The sequence below is a fragment of the Chiloscyllium plagiosum genome, chromosome 13 (genome assembly GCF_004010195.1).
Source record: "Chiloscyllium plagiosum isolate BGI_BamShark_2017 chromosome 13, ASM401019v2, whole genome shotgun sequence".
NCBI lineage: Eukaryota > Metazoa > Chordata > Chondrichthyes > Orectolobiformes > Hemiscylliidae > Chiloscyllium > Chiloscyllium plagiosum.
Window position 1 is genome coordinate 59,242,149 of NC_057722.1, and position 15,757 is coordinate 59,257,905.

At 41.7% G+C, this 15,757-nt stretch overlaps 1 protein-coding gene across 1 annotated transcript in view; it reads right to left on the reverse strand.

The window, feature by feature from the left end:
• Positions 1 to 15,757, reverse strand: part of LOC122556099 (coiled-coil domain-containing protein 50-like) — a 55,531-nt gene that overhangs the window by 24,123 nt on the left and 15,651 nt on the right. Inside the window, exons 5-6 of the mRNA XM_043702560.1 lie at positions 11,574 to 11,679; positions 7,776 to 8,378 (exon numbers count right to left, since the gene is read on the reverse strand). Of these exons, the coding sequence (XP_043558495.1) occupies positions 7,776 to 8,378; positions 11,574 to 11,679 (709 nt within the window). The remainder of the gene's footprint in view (positions 1 to 7,775; positions 8,379 to 11,573; positions 11,680 to 15,757) is intronic.

The following is a 15,757-nucleotide window of genomic DNA, read 5'->3' on the forward strand; positions in this document are numbered from 1 at the left end:
CCGCTTCTGCTATGAGTCCAGAGATGGGTGAGCCCATGGGTCTGCCGTTGATTTGTTCATATATTTGGTTGTTGAATGTGAAGTGTGTTCTGAGGCACAAGTCCAGTAGTTTGAGTATGCCATCTTTGTTGATAGGTTCACCTTCCTGTTGTCTGTTCTGTATGTCCAGCAGGTTGGCCACTGTTTCTCTGGCTAGGGTTTTGTCGATAGAGGTGAACAGTGCCGTTATATTGAATGAGACCATATGGATTCAGGATGATCCAGGTAATGATTACAGACGCTCACAACAGACTTCATAAATAATTTCAAAAACCACCAATCAGGAATGGACCCGGACTATAGAACAGGCCGTCACCATAGGACAGAACAGGACCACACACCGCAAAAAAACGGCACTAAAAGAAAAAATGGCCAAACTAACACACAACAGAGAGGACACCGCAACACACACCTGGGTTAGAAACCTCTCCCACAGACAGCTCACAGACACGGAAAGAACAATACTGGCCAAGGGACTCAACTACAATCACAGGGACGCCAAGACAGCAGACTTCCTAGCAGCACTAGAATGCACACTCAGGAACAATGGATTGACAGAAGAGACACAGTGAGACAAAGTATTGTACCTCTGATAACAAAGAAAAGACAAACACATAACCATAACACCAAGGAGAGGGAAGCACTAAAATCACTAAGAAATGATAAGAACATAATCAGACAGCTAACGATCCGCATCCATGAACACTAACTAGCCACGAAACTACATGACCAACTATCCTTAGTAGCCACACACACAGATGACGAGCAACATGAATTCGACTGGGACAACACTACTATTATAGGACAAGCCAAACAGAACAGCCAGGGAATTCCTAGAGACATGGCACTCATCCACAGATTCAATCAATAAGCACATCGACCTGGACCCAATATACCGACCACTGCAACGGACAGCTGGAACTGACAACTGGAAGCGGCAGAGACAAACCACTATAAACGCCGGAGAAACATCACAGAAGCGCTTCACAGGAGGCTTCCTAGACAGGGGACGAAACGTCTGCAACACAAATTCCCAGCTCGGCGAACAGAACCACAACTATTAAAATCTCTTCTTAAGTCTTTTCTTTTACTTGCAAAAAGTGCTAAAGCTGAGAGTTCAGGGATAACTTCAGCCATTAGTAAAGAACACCTAACTTGTGGCTGTGGATCTTCCCCAGTGACTGGTAGGTATCGGTACAAAGAGCAATTCTGGACAACACTAAGATCCAAGATACAGTGCCTGAAATCCAGGGTTTATATTTTCCTCTTCTTCAAAACTAAGGGCTTCAGTTCGAAAAAAGGTTCAGATTGGACTTGAAACTTGCAGCACTCCCATAATATTGACCTTCCGACAGTGCAGCACTCCCTCAGTACTGCCCTTATGACAGCTTAGCACTCCCTTGGTCCTGAGTCTCTAAGAGAACTACAGTAAAGCATTAAAAGTTTATGCACTCAGGTCTCTGGATTACGACTTGACCCCACAGCCTTTCGGGAATGTGCGCTACCCTCTGAAACAATGCTGGTACATGCACATTGGGTTACCATTTCAACAACTGAGCTGAATATGTGATGGAAATTACTGAGTGAGGGCTTCACAAACTATTTTGAGCAAAAGAATCCACTTCCTGCCACTGGAGGTCTCCAGCGAGCATCATAAATCAAAGCAAGGCAATGTGAGAAGTTTGGGTCCGCCATATAATTAGCCACCGAAGTGCTGTTTTTCTACGATGTTTCCTTCAAGTATTTGATGAATAGGACAGAAAATCATTAACAAATTACTGTAGGCTTTTTTTCCCTCCCCAACAAGGATACTATAATGAATTTACACTCAGGTCTCTGGATTAGGACTTGACCCCACAGCCTTTGGGGAATGTGCGCTACCCTCTGAAACAATGTAAGGATCAGAAACCAGAGGGGGCACTGGGGACAGGAAAAGGGAGAAGATAAGATGTGCAATCAATTAAAAAAAAACATTTTCTGAAATGAAAGTGCTGCATGGGAAGAGATGCAGATGAATTTAGGGATTAGATTTTGGAGTTGGGGCTTTGGCATTGATATGGAGATTATAGGATGGAGAAAGAACAGTGGAATACAGAGTAGGACTTGGAGCAGAGCGAGTTGATTGAAGCAGCAGGAAACAATATTAAATGTAAATGTGAAAGCAAAGTGAAGAACGAGTATGCTGACTTGGTGAAGCAGACGCAGTCATTGAGAATGGTGGTGTTGTACGTTTAAATCCTTCATGCACAATAAGGTCATAGGCAACAGTGTAAATGAGCTGTAATTTTTTTTAAACTGCGCAAGTACAGGTGCTGCCCAGGGAAACAAATATGCAAGCACTTGTTTCAGACTTAACATTGCATGTCGAATCCAACAGAACAGGGCAAGAATTGAGGGACAAAGTGGGTAATTTTGGACAGTATCATTTCAATTGGTTACAATATCCTAATGGTTCAGGTAAATCATTTGAAAATCCTCAGAGTTGTACCGCATGGAAACAGATCCTTCAGTTCAACTCGTCCATTCTGTCCAGATATCCTAACCTAATCTAGTTCCATTTGGCCTGTATCCCTCTAAACCATTCCAATTCATATACCCATCCAGATGCCTTTTAAATGTTAAATGCTCTGTCTTCCACTTGTTCCGAATCTCCATTTCATTCACCATGAGGAGCTCATGGACTGTGTCGTTCTTTGTGAGCTTACAAACCAGATTACCAGTCACCACCACCCACATTTCAGCTGAACAGGAAAATTGAAGAATGGTAACAAAACAGGTATTCAAGTTGGCAATGGGAGAGCATTTCAGTGATAATGACCACAACACTGTAAGTAAGTTATTTTACAGGCTTTGAGGAGTTAGGTGTTGAGTTTTGCGCTGCAGTATTCCTAGGTTTTGACCTGCTCTTGTAGCCATTGTGTTTATATCGCTAGTCCAGTTCAGTTAATGGTCAATAGTGACCCCAAGGATGTTGATAGTGGGAGAATCAATGATAGCGATAGTGGGAGAATTAATGATGGTGGAGCCATTGAATATCAGGCTGTGGTGATTAGGGTTTCTCTTGCTGGAGATGTGATTCTCTGACACCTGTGTGGCACAATCATTACTTGCCATTTGTCAGTGCAACTTTGGAAATTGTTTTGGTCTTACTGCATTTGGACATGGACTGATGCAGTACCTGAGGAGTTGGAAATGGTGTCAAGAATGTGCAACCTCCACTTCTGACAAACGGTAACTCTTTGATGAAGGGGCTGAAGATGGTTGGGCTGTGGACATTGCCCTAAGGAATGCTTGCAAACATGTCCTGAAGCTGAGATGACTGACATCTTAAAAACTCCAACCACATTCCTTTATGCCAGATATAACTCAAACCAGCAGATGGTTTTCTCCAATTCCAACTGACTCCAGTTTTGCAACAGCTCCTTGATGCCATACGGTCAAATGAAGCTTTGATGTCAAGGGCAGTCAGTCTGAATTTACTTCTGGCATTCAACTTTTTTATGCATGGTTAATTAAAGTGGTAATGCGGTCAAGAGCTGAGTCATTCTGGCAAAACCCAAACTGAGCAGGCTATTGCTATGCAATTCGCTGTTTGACAGCATTTTTGATCACACTAGGCTTTGCAGTATCCAGCGCCTCCAGTGAACTGAATTGGCTGCAGATTGGCATTTATGATGCTGGGGACCACTGGAGGAGGCTGAGATGGATCAACCACTCAGGCACTTCTGCTGAAGATGGATGCAAATACTTTTGCCCGAATGGAGATGTTTGTACAGCCTCCTCCTCCAGGGAGTTATTAATTACCCATCATTATTCCACAAGATATGGAAGGACTGCAGAGCTTAGATCTGATCTGTTCACTGTGGAATGCCTAGCCCTGTCTATTATGTGCAAATTAAGCTGTTTGGCATAAATGTATTCCTGTGTTATAGGTTCAGCAGGTTTACATGTCACTTTTAGGTACACCTGGAGTTGCTGCTGACATTTTGGGCATATTGAGTCCAGACAAAATGGTAGTGTTTCAACAGTAACGATCCTCTGATGGACAAGGCTGTAGTTTAGCATAAATTCAATAAAGGAAATGAAAATAGAGACAAAGAAACTTTCAGAATTGGCTGCATCATTTTTTTCACTTTCCTCTTTCTCTATAAAGTTGTTTTCTCCAATTCTCTGCTCAAAGATAATAAAGGGCTGAATAGCACTGTGCAGATAACACTGTGACATCAAAGAAGAATTGACAGGGTTGTGAAACTAACTTCCAATGTGTTTTGTGATTTGGACTGCAAGGGTGATCTTATAGAGGTTCATAAAATCATTAGGGGCATGGATAGAGTAAATAGGCAGGGTCTTTTCCCTGGGGTGGAGGAGTCCAGACCTAGAATGCATAAATTTAGGGTGAGAGGGTGGAATTTAAAAGGGACCAAAGGGGCAACTTTTTCACACAGAGGGTGGTGCATGTATAGAATGAGCTGCCAGAAGTGGTGGAGGCTGGTACAATTATGACATTTAGAAAACATCTGGATGGATACATGAATAGGAAGGGTTTAGAGGGATATGGGCCAAGTGCTGGCAAATGGGACGAGATTAGGTTAGGATATCGGATCGGCATGGATGCTTTGGACTCTTTCCATGCTGTACATCTCTATGATTCTATGACTGATTTCATAGACTGTGTTTTCCTGACTATACCACACTTATAACATTTGTGTTTTGTGTACACGTGTCTGATGTGTAGTTGACATGCAACTGTGAGATAAAGTTTAAGAAACATAAATTAGAAATCCATTTCTTTTACTGTTCTTGTTAGTTACTTCACATGTTCCTGAAACAGCCTGGTGTGGTCTGTGTTTGTTGTGTGGAGCAGTCAGAGGCAAATTGAGACTTTCACGAATTTCAGCCAATCTTCACATTTTCATGACCTGCTTTTAAAAAGAACATCAATCCCTTCCACACCACTACTTTTCCCTTCTCAATCCACAACCAGAAATATGTGCGGCATGGTGGCTCAGTGGTTAGCACTGCTGCCTCACAGCACCAGGGATCCGGGTTCAATGCTAGCCTCGGGCGACATTCTTCCTTCATGGGTTTCCTTGGGGTGATCCGGTTTCCTCCCACGATCCACAAAGATGTGCAGGTTAGGTGAATTGGCTGTGCTAAATTGCCCATAGAGTTTAGGGATGTTAGGTTCATTAGTCAGGGGTAAATATAGGGTAGGGGAATGGGTCTGTGTGGGTTACTCTTTGGAGGGTCAGTGTAGACTTGTTAGGTCAAAGGGCCTGTTTTCACACTGTAGGGACTCTATAAATAGTGGGGATCAACTTTCAGTGCACTATCCCAGTGAACTGTGATGGGTTTGGCTAAGTAAGTAAGCAAACACTTTGCAGATGGAATGCATAATTTGGAGAAGTGTGGAGTTATCCATTTTTACAGGAGAACAGACCTTTTCAGAAACAGTGATAGGCTGAGAAGTGTTGAACTTGAAAGGGTCTTGAGTGACATTTCGCATGAGTCAGAAAATTAACATACAGGTACAGAAAAAATTGAGAGAAATGGTTTATTGGCTTTTAATACAAAAATAATTAAGTATTTAAGTAATGATGTGTGCTGAGACCACACCTGGCACACTGTGTGAATTTTTTGGTCTTGTCATGTGGGAAGACAGCTGAAAATGTGTTGCTGGAAAAGCGCAGCAGGTCAGGCAGCATCCAGGGAACAGGAGAATCGATGTTTCGGGCATAAGCCCTACTCCAGGGCTCCTGAAGAAGGGCTTATGCCCGAAACACCGATTCTCCTGTTCCCTGGATGCTCCCTGACCTGCTGCGCTTTTCCAGCAACACATTTTCAGCTCTGATCTCCAGCATCTGCAGACCTCACTTTCTCCTCATGTGGGAAGACAACAGAGGCTCACCAAGCTAATTTCTAGGATGGAGGGATTTTCCTCTGAAGGATAAGAATGACATTTTCCTTACCTTTGAGTTCCTTGGTACAATTTTGTTTAACACTCCCACTAAAGGGAGAGACACAATGGAATATGATAGAGTCCTACATGTTCTACAGATATCACATTTATCATTGATTTCTTCTATAAATTTTGTGCATTCATTATGCTTTACACCTGCATCCTTTAGTAGGACTTTTACCCTGTGAGAAGATGCATGAACAAACTGCCGCTCTTATTTTAAGACCTTTTTCCCCTTTGTACATTTCAAATCCAATAGTGATCATACTGTTTCTCTCTCTACAGATGCTACCAGACCTGCGAGTTTCTGCAGCATTCTCGGTGGTTGACTTAGTTTACAATCTTTGTCTTTCGGCAATTATGCTCTACTATCAACATAAATCTGGATCCAAGCCAGTTGGTGAGACCTAAATTAGACACCTTACTATGTGAAGAGAATTTATTAATGCCTTCTACACACCTGTCCAAATTATTGCCTCTTTGTATCTACTGCCTTACAGTAGTGAATTTGATTCCAGCCTTGGGCAACTTGTATGTGTGGAGCGTGCACATTTTCCCAGTGTCTGCGTAGGTTTCCGCTGGGTGCTCCAGATTCTTTCCATAGTCCAAAGGTGTGCAGGTTTGACGGATTGGCCATGCTAAATTGCCTGTAATGCCCAGGGATGTGCAGGGTACTTGGGTTAGCCATGGTAAAGTGGGCATAGTAAAGTGGGCATGGGGGCATCTGGGTGGGATGCTCTTCAGAGGGTTGGTGCAGACCTGATGGGCTGAACGGCCTCTATCTGCACTTGAAAGATTCTACAATTCTAAAACTTAAACAGACTGAGCCAGTTTTCTCTGCTGTTTGGAAGAATGCGAAATGGTCTAATTCAAACATGCACAATTCTTGCAGGGCGTGAGTGTGTCGATGTAGGATGTTGCTCCAAGCTGAAAGGACTAGAATCAGGGCACTGAGTCACTGAATAGGGGACAGTTCATTTACTACTAAGATGAGTAAAAATTTCTACACTTAAGAGGGTAGAGAATCTTTAGAATATTTTTGTCCCAGAGGGTAGTGGAGGATGAGTCATGAGTGTGTTCAAAACTGAAATCAATAGATTCCTACTTATTAAAAACATAGGAAATAGGGTTAGTGCAGAATAATGATGCTGAAATGCTAAATGGCACAGCAGGCTTAAATACTGATGTTCTACTCCTGCTCCTCTTCCTTTTGTTCTTATTAACAGGAATTTCACTTCCAACATATGGGGACAGGGCTAGAAAGAAGGTCTAAACACTCATCAGCAGTGTTTCTTCATTTTTTCATTGTTATATACAGCCTGGTTGTTGCATTGCGGTTCCTTTAATTTGACACAGGGCATCCCAAAAGGAATGCTGATCACTGTTTGTTGTGCTGGATGTCACAGCTGTGCTGCTACATTGTCATGTATTACAGCAATTTAAAGAGAACATTGTTGATCGTGAATCAGAGTGACCATTTTCATGCTATTATTCTCGATACTTCCTGGATTTCTAGTTAATTCAGCTTTTTCTCCAATAGCAATCTCTGCTAAAAGGTCCCAGAGACCAACCTCTATAATGGCATTGCCATAATTGTACTGCAAATAATTTAACCTCACCATATACACAGAAAGAGTGGGTGCCACGACTAGCGGCACATCAAGGAAAACACTTTTCTTCATCAAATTTGCTGTTTAAATTCAAGTACAAGACTGAGATACCAAAAGGAATGTTATGGACTCCAAATGTAAATATAAACACAAACAAATGTTACTACCTTTTTCCTGGTTGTAGTGATTGCTCTCGTTCCGTTGGTCAGGTGACTGTGAACGTGCTGCTCGCTGCCTTGCCTTCCTTGACAGCTTGTTGTCTTCACCACTTTCGTGTTCTCTTCCCAGGAGCTCCTCGGGACTAGGGGCACAAGCACCTAGGGTTTCAGGTCTACAATCTTGAGAAATTTTATCAGTGGCCTGCCGGCAGTAAACATTACGCTCAGGCAAGTCACAGCACTTATCTCGAACTGCAATGGCCTTTGGGCGTGCACCCTGACTATAGTAGTTAGAAGTTGCCTCAGGGGTTGCATTTAGAACAGGGGGTGGTGGTCTCCTTGGTGCCTCCTTCTTGCGAGAATGGTTCTCAAGCTTTCGAGTATTAGCATCTGGATAATCATCATTCCACACAGTTTCTGAATAACGGGACTTCTCGTTGGGGCCACGTGTTGTTGGCTCCATGGCCCAGTCATCAACTCGAGATTTTGAGCTTGGTTCTGCTGGTAACGTCAGGTGATTGTCCCTTTTGTACCTTAAATCTCTATTTCTATGGCAATCATTTCCATTCCTGCTGTTTCTATCGTGCTTGCGCACTCTGCTTTTCATGTGATCTGAGTAACACATGGGCACAATAGGATATGAAAACTTGTTAGCAAATGTTAGACACAAAAAATGAGGGGGAAACTTGAACAGAGGAAATTAATGTTAAAACACAAACCTACAGGACATGCTCACAGGAAAGCCATGCGGGTGAATGTCAGTACACCATTAAAAATGACCACTTTTCATTCCTCACCCATACCTTGGTGCTAATTCCAGAAACATACTTGTCATGTACAAATAGCTACCAGTAGGTGAATTAAGCTTCATATTGAACATGGAAATGTGCAGAATTAACAAAGCAACATGCAGGTGGATCAACAGCCAGGTATACATGAAAGCTTTAATCAGATATAGTAGACAGTTAGGTCAAATGGAGTAACCAAACAGGGTTAATTACTGACTCCAAATTTCAATACGAGTCTAAGGTTAAACCTGATTTCTATATAAAGTGCAATGGCAATTCAAACTGTGCAATTAGTTAAGGGGAGGAACACAGGCCTAGGATGCAGCCAGATTCTCAATACTTTGTTCCACTTTTCTATGAGATCATGTTTGATATGTAGCCTAATTTCATAAATCTGTCTTAGCTCAATATCTCTCTATATTCTTGTATAGCAAAAAGCTATTGATCACCGATTTAAAACTATTGATAGAGTCACAGCATCCACTGCTTTCTGTAGAAGAATGTTTCAGATATACCACTCTTTGCATGACGGGTTTCCTCAATTTTTCGTTATTGTGGCTCCTGGCACTGATTATATGATCAGATTCCATTGTAACACTTTCCTTCATCAGTAGAAAAAGAGTTTCTAACCAAACAAACCAGTTACTTGCCAAATAGTGTAACTTCAAACATAACATCACTTAACCTTCTATATTCCAGGGAACGCATGCAGTGTTTATGTAAATATCTTTTCACAATCTAATTTTGGAGTCTTTGTAACATTCTGGTGAATTGCCCTAACCCTAATCACTCTTCCAAGGGCAATGCATCACATGGAAGTATACAGTCCAGAGCTGAACACAGGCCCAGATATGGTCTAGCCAGTAAGATGCATTGTTGAAGTTTTTTTTTGTTCATTAGATGTTGGTGCCACTGGCTAGGCCAACATTTACTACTCGGAATAAAGTGATGGCAAGTTCCCTTTAGAACTAGTGCCATCCTAAATATTAGGAACAGCATGCCAAGATTTTAAAGCAGTGACAGTGAAGGGGTTATTGTCCGCAATTTTGGTCTCCCTCCTATCAGAAGGATGTTGTGAAAGGGTTGAGAAAAGATTTACAAGGAAGCTTCCAGAGTTGGAGGATTTGAGCTATAGGGAGAGGTTGAATAGGCTGGAATTGTTTTCCCTGGAGCGTTGGATGCTGAGGGGTGACCTTATACAGGTTTACAAAATAATGAGGGATAACAGAAGGGTAAGTAGACAAGGTCTTTTTCCCTGGGGTTGGGGAGTCCAGAACTAGAGACCAGAGGTTTAGGGTGAGGGGGAACAATTTAAAAGGGACCTAAGGGGCAACTTTTCATGCAGAGTGTGGTGCGTGTATTGAATCAGCTGCCGGAGGAAGTGGTAGAGGCTGGTACAATTACAACATTTAAAAGGCATCTGGATGGGTATATAAATAGGAAAGGTTTAGAGGAATATGGACCAAGTGCTAGCAAACGGACTAGATTATTTTAGGATATCTAGTCAGCATGGATGAGTTGGACAGAAGCGTCTGTTTCCATGCTGTACATCTCCGTGACTCTATGAATGGCAAAGTTGCTCTAACTCAGTCACTTACAGGCGGTGGTGCTCCAAAGCATTTGCTACCCTTGCCCTTCTAGGAAGCTGCTGTCAGAGGATAGCAAGTTGTTGCAGTACACACTGTTCTCACTATCTGCTATATGTTGAAGGTGGTGGATGGGATGATAATGTAGCAGGCTGTTTTATTCTGTGTGGTGTTGCGTCTCTCAAGTCGAATTCATCCAGTCAAGTGAGGCATCTTCTATCATACTCCTGACAGGTGCCTTATATATAATGGACAAGTGCTCAGGAGTTAGAAAGGGAGTTAGTTGTTGCAGCATTCATGGCCTTTGAACTAGCCTTTTCATTATATTCTAACCCTTCCGATGGGAGATAATTCTTCATTAGTCACTTTCATTTAATGAGAGTGATCTGGATGCATGAATGAGAAATACTAAATCACATGTTAGGAGATCTTGCAGGTCACCAGATAAACAATCAAGAGTTTGATTTTCAAATTCTTAGTCCTAGGATCAAGTGTCCAGGCCTGGCTGTTAGCACTAATTTAACTGAAGAAGAATTGAATTGTAGAACATTACTACTCTGTCTGACTCTACAGTGCTTTTACATGTTGGTGAGGGTGTAGAAGAAACAAGATGAACAGTTTAGCAACTGGATCAGGTTTACCAATGCAGTGGTAGTTAATTAAGAAATTGCACTTGCAGATGTTGGGGGGAGCAGGAATGTGGGGATCACGGGCAGGCACTACAGGATCCAAGTATAAAACAAAACAGGTTGAACAAAACTAAGACATGAAATAACATTCAACATGATAGAAATGCAAGCAGGATAGAAAGACACAACCAGGATAGAAACAGCAAATCATGAAGATTGATCAGTGCTGCTGACTGAGCAGAAAAAACTGCAACGTTAAGCTTTTTCCGGAAGCTTTTAATCATCCTGATCTTTGCAGTAAATGCTGAACTGAGCAGATGTAATAATCTCAATCATTCACTGATTTCCACCACAGACCCATCACCAAGCACAAGTGTATACCACCACCACCACCAGAACCATACACTAGTGAATGCACTGACATACCAGCCATTCACCCGCAGGGTGGCTACCACATTATTCTATGAACAAGCCCAAGAACTGCTGATTTCCATGACATTTCCCACAATCACAAAGGGACCACAAGATGCTGTTATTTGAACTCAGCCAGCTAATAATTCATCCTGTGGAAGCCACTGGTAAATGGGTAACAGCAGCTCCATTTTCATTCAGTTCTCTCAGAGAACAATCCAAAATGCACTAACACAGCAGATCCTGTAGCTGAATGTACAGGAAGCTCCAATTCAGCAAGTTGAAGACGTTCCAGTTGGTTGAATTAACTGATCTCTTTCACACAGTGTTACACCCAGAATCACACGTTATTCCTTTTTAAAAGGATCAGCAGAATGTGTTTTGAAGTATTACCTCCATTTTCTTCGAAGCCAACATCACATGGATCATGACCTATCTTTTCCTGTTGAAGTTTCCGTCTCAACTTTTCTTCCTTCTCCTGGAGTTTCCGAGCAATAGCCTATGAGAAGAAATTTAGAAAGAGACACTTTAAAGTTATGTTCAACATCAGAGAGATATTATCACACAAAACCGAAATGTTTGTTTCCACCCTCCCCAGCCTATGCACAGGGACTGCAAATCAGGAAAGACTTGATCCTAGAACCAGTCCATAAAGCGTAGGTATATAAGCTAACTTAGCAACGGTCTCAGTGCCTGTACTACAAAGCAGTTACTCCCTAATCAATGCTCAGCAAACCATTAATAGCGTGTACACATATAAACAATCTGATCTGGCCCTCACCCACAAGTAGCCTGGTCAGACAGAGTTAAACACAGACACTGCCATTTCAAGAAGCTAAAGGCACCCAACATAAAAGAAACCATAACCCAGCAAAAAAAGGTCAATAGATAAATGCACCACTTGATTTGGAGAACAGCACAATCCAACCTTAAGACAGAGGAGCAAACGCAGGCCATTTGGCCTTTTGGGTCTGCATTGCCATTCAACGAGATCATGGTTGATCTAATAATCCTCAACTCCACTTTCCTGCCTTTTCCCATAATCCTTGACTCCTTTGCTGAATGTCACAGGTGTAAAAATGAACTAAAAATAAAAAAAACACAAGCAATATCCACATCCCACAGGAAGAAAAAATTGTGTGTTAGCTTTGGATAAGATCATTTCAGCATTGAAATTTTTCATGGCTGAACAATCCTATCCTCGGAGGAAGGTGCTTGAAGGCAGGTGGAATCTGTAGGCACAAACATAACCCAAACCAGTACCTTTAGGATCCAAGGGTGAATATTCAAATCAGTCAACAAGATTGGTATCATCTGCCTGCCGATTGCAGCTGAAGCAGCATAATTGCAAAGCAAGACAATTGTCAAATTATCCCCCGGTATTTGTGTCCCATGTAGACTTAATGAATGTAGAAGCAGCAAAATCACTTTACAAAGACCCTTAATTATATCACAATGGAAACATAACGTTAAACTCCCCAAAACTAATTGTATCCTTGATTTTTTTGCTATCCAGACATTCCAACAACATTTCTTCAGACACTTTCCGTATCAACGGCTAAAAATAAGCCATAATTTCCAATGTACTTGCAACATGTTACAGTACTAGTCAACTGAGCGTTAAAGTAATACTTGAATCTTTACAAAATACGATGGGAAATACATGCTTAGAGGTTTGTTATTAATGGCTAGCAGAGCTGTAAACTGTTTGAAGCAGCATTTGAATATTTATAGTTTAAATGCTGCAAACTGCACAGTGCTGTACTGACCTCATTTCAAGAAGTTACCATTGCGATATAAATGGAAAGTGCCTACAGCATCCTTTCTTTCTGACTACCTGAAGCAGTTCTCCAGAACTCCCAAACTGCTGACTCAACAGTCAAATCATATCCCTCTTTAGATTCTCACCTTGTATTAGAGTAACAGGAATTCTGCAATAAATCAGAATGCACAATGGAAGATGTTGCTGGAGAGGGTGAAAGGGGTGCCCAGGATAGGCAAACAGAAATACATTTTGAAAATAGAACTGATGCCATGCGAATTTTGAAACTTTTTAGTGTGAGGTAAACTTCTCTTTCAACTATTAAGCAGAGGGCAATCCCAGTGATTGACTATTTTGGAAATAACCTTGTCTGTTAATTCCTCTGGAAGCCAGTCAGTCAGTCACAAACCTAGGTCCTGGACCAATTGTACAAATAGCATCACATTACCTCTGACTGTGACAGATACTCCACACAGTGCCTAGGCCTCAGCATAACTGGCAAAACTTTACTCAGATGTCCACAAACTACAAGTTGCCAAGTCTGATCCAATATTTGCAGGAGCAGTTATGCTGCACTGAGTGTCGCATCATCCTCTGTAAAGCATACTCCTTCAAAGTCAAGTCTAATTAGTTGACACCATGAGTAATATTGGAATTATCAGTCCAGGTGCTGGCAGAAATAATTCAAGTCATTATTGGGAATGAAGAGAAGCATCTCCCAAATTACTGACTGGATTGCTCAGGAAGCAATTCTGGAAGAGGAAAGAAACTTTGGCTGAACCTTGGAATGAGGAATAACGAACCCAAGTAAATAAATTCAACAGGCAATTAAGTGGTTCCTGGAGAGAACGTAGCTAACATCTGATGAGCAAACAAATCTGGAGCGAAAGCAACAGCTTGGGTGGAAGCAGAGAAAAGATGGGTAGAGTGGATTCTGTGATGGGGGATATGTAAAGGAGGCTGGGATTTGTTGAATTCTTGATATTTTTTAAGACGTAGATCACCCAATATTATTTCCCAAGTTAAATAACTGTGGACATGTGCTTAATTCATCAAGTGAATCCCTCGCCAAAAAAATCCAATGCTCTACTGCATGAGGGGCGTCTTTGTGAGAATTATCTGAAGTCCATACAGTGTTCCAGTGGGGCCAAAGCTGTAGCAGGATGAATTGGAATTTAGTGAGAGACCGAAGCTAAACACGGACTTTGAAATGCAATTGAATGCACAAAGGAGTACAAAATTCCTCATTCTGGGAATGAAAGAGCTGGAGTATTACACAGCTGTTATAAAGGTCAATTATTTTCCTCAACCTCATCAGCAATCAACTCAATTTTCAACACAGACACAAAGGACGATTCTGCACGGATATCAAAATCTATTGACAACAAATGGAAGCAGAGACTCTAAACCATCACCACTTGACATTCAATGGTAATACTGTCACTGAATCACACACTATCGACATCCACGGGGATTCCTCGATGAAATGGACGAGCCACATAAATACTGTCACTACAAGAACACAGAAGGGGCTAGGGATCTTGTAGAATGTAACTCACCTCCTGTCTCCTCAATCTTGACCTGTCATCTACAAGTCAGGTGTGTGATGGAATACTATTCTGACTCACTTGGGAAAGTTTGCTGATACTCAAGACCCACTACTCGCAGAGTTGTCACAGAATTTAAAGGTTTCTTCATATTATCTCAGTCTCTAAATTACTTGCCTGATAGATAGAGAAAACACTGGTCATGTTTCTGTAAAATAATTATAATTTATTACAAATGACTCAATTCCAACTACAGGCAAACAAAAATATTAAGTTTTAATATAAAACCTACTCAATGAAATTCTAACACTTACTCCATAAACTCCTACATGCACAGCAAACAAATACAAATGGTATAGTGGAGAACAAATACTGAGCAAGCTCAAAAGCACCTGTCACAGGATTTGAAGAGATGTTCCCTTTTACTCTTCCAAGAATATCTCGCCTCCAGTCTTGGTAGTACAGAATCCATGGGCCGAAGAGCTGTATTGCATGGTTCTACGAGCTGTTTATTTGCAGATACATAGAGTTCTTCACAGAATACACAGGGTGGTTGGCACTCGAACTGCACAATCCATCAGTCACTGAACAAAAGCTAAGAATAGCAAGCCATCTTGCAGGCTTTGGTTCTTTTGGAGGAAAAGAAATTTTCTCTGCTGCAGTTTAGAGACTTCTGCCCCTGTATGATTCATTCTGTTCACCTGCCTAGAAGCCAAAAAGAGAGCTACCGTCCTGCTGATAAATCCTGGCCTCCAGAACAGATCCTGACTGCACAAAGCAATCAGCAATCCATTTCTAGGTGAAGCTTGCGCTGTAAGCATACACCCGTTACGATGGTGTCTTAAACAACATTTGCCACTGCGTGAATAAACACATTTCACAATACGTTCCACTAACCTGTTCTTACAAATGCAGCATCCTTTTCCCATTTTGCACCATAATCCAAAGTAAAGAAAAATAAAAAGATGTGGTCTTCACAATACTTTCCATTTGCCTGGTTGGGTGCAACTCCATCAACACTCAAGAAGCTCAACATCAGTGAAGACAAAACAAACCACTTGATTGACACCCCATCTATCATTCAATATTCACCCTCTTCTCCACTAAGGAATAGTAGCAATAGGGTGTACCATATAAAAGATGCATGGCAGCAACTCACCTAGGCTCATTCAATAGTACCTAACCAACCCATGACTTTACCATCTAGAAGGATAAAGCCACCATCTACAAGCTCCTCCCCAAGTCAGACACCATTCATATTTTGGAAT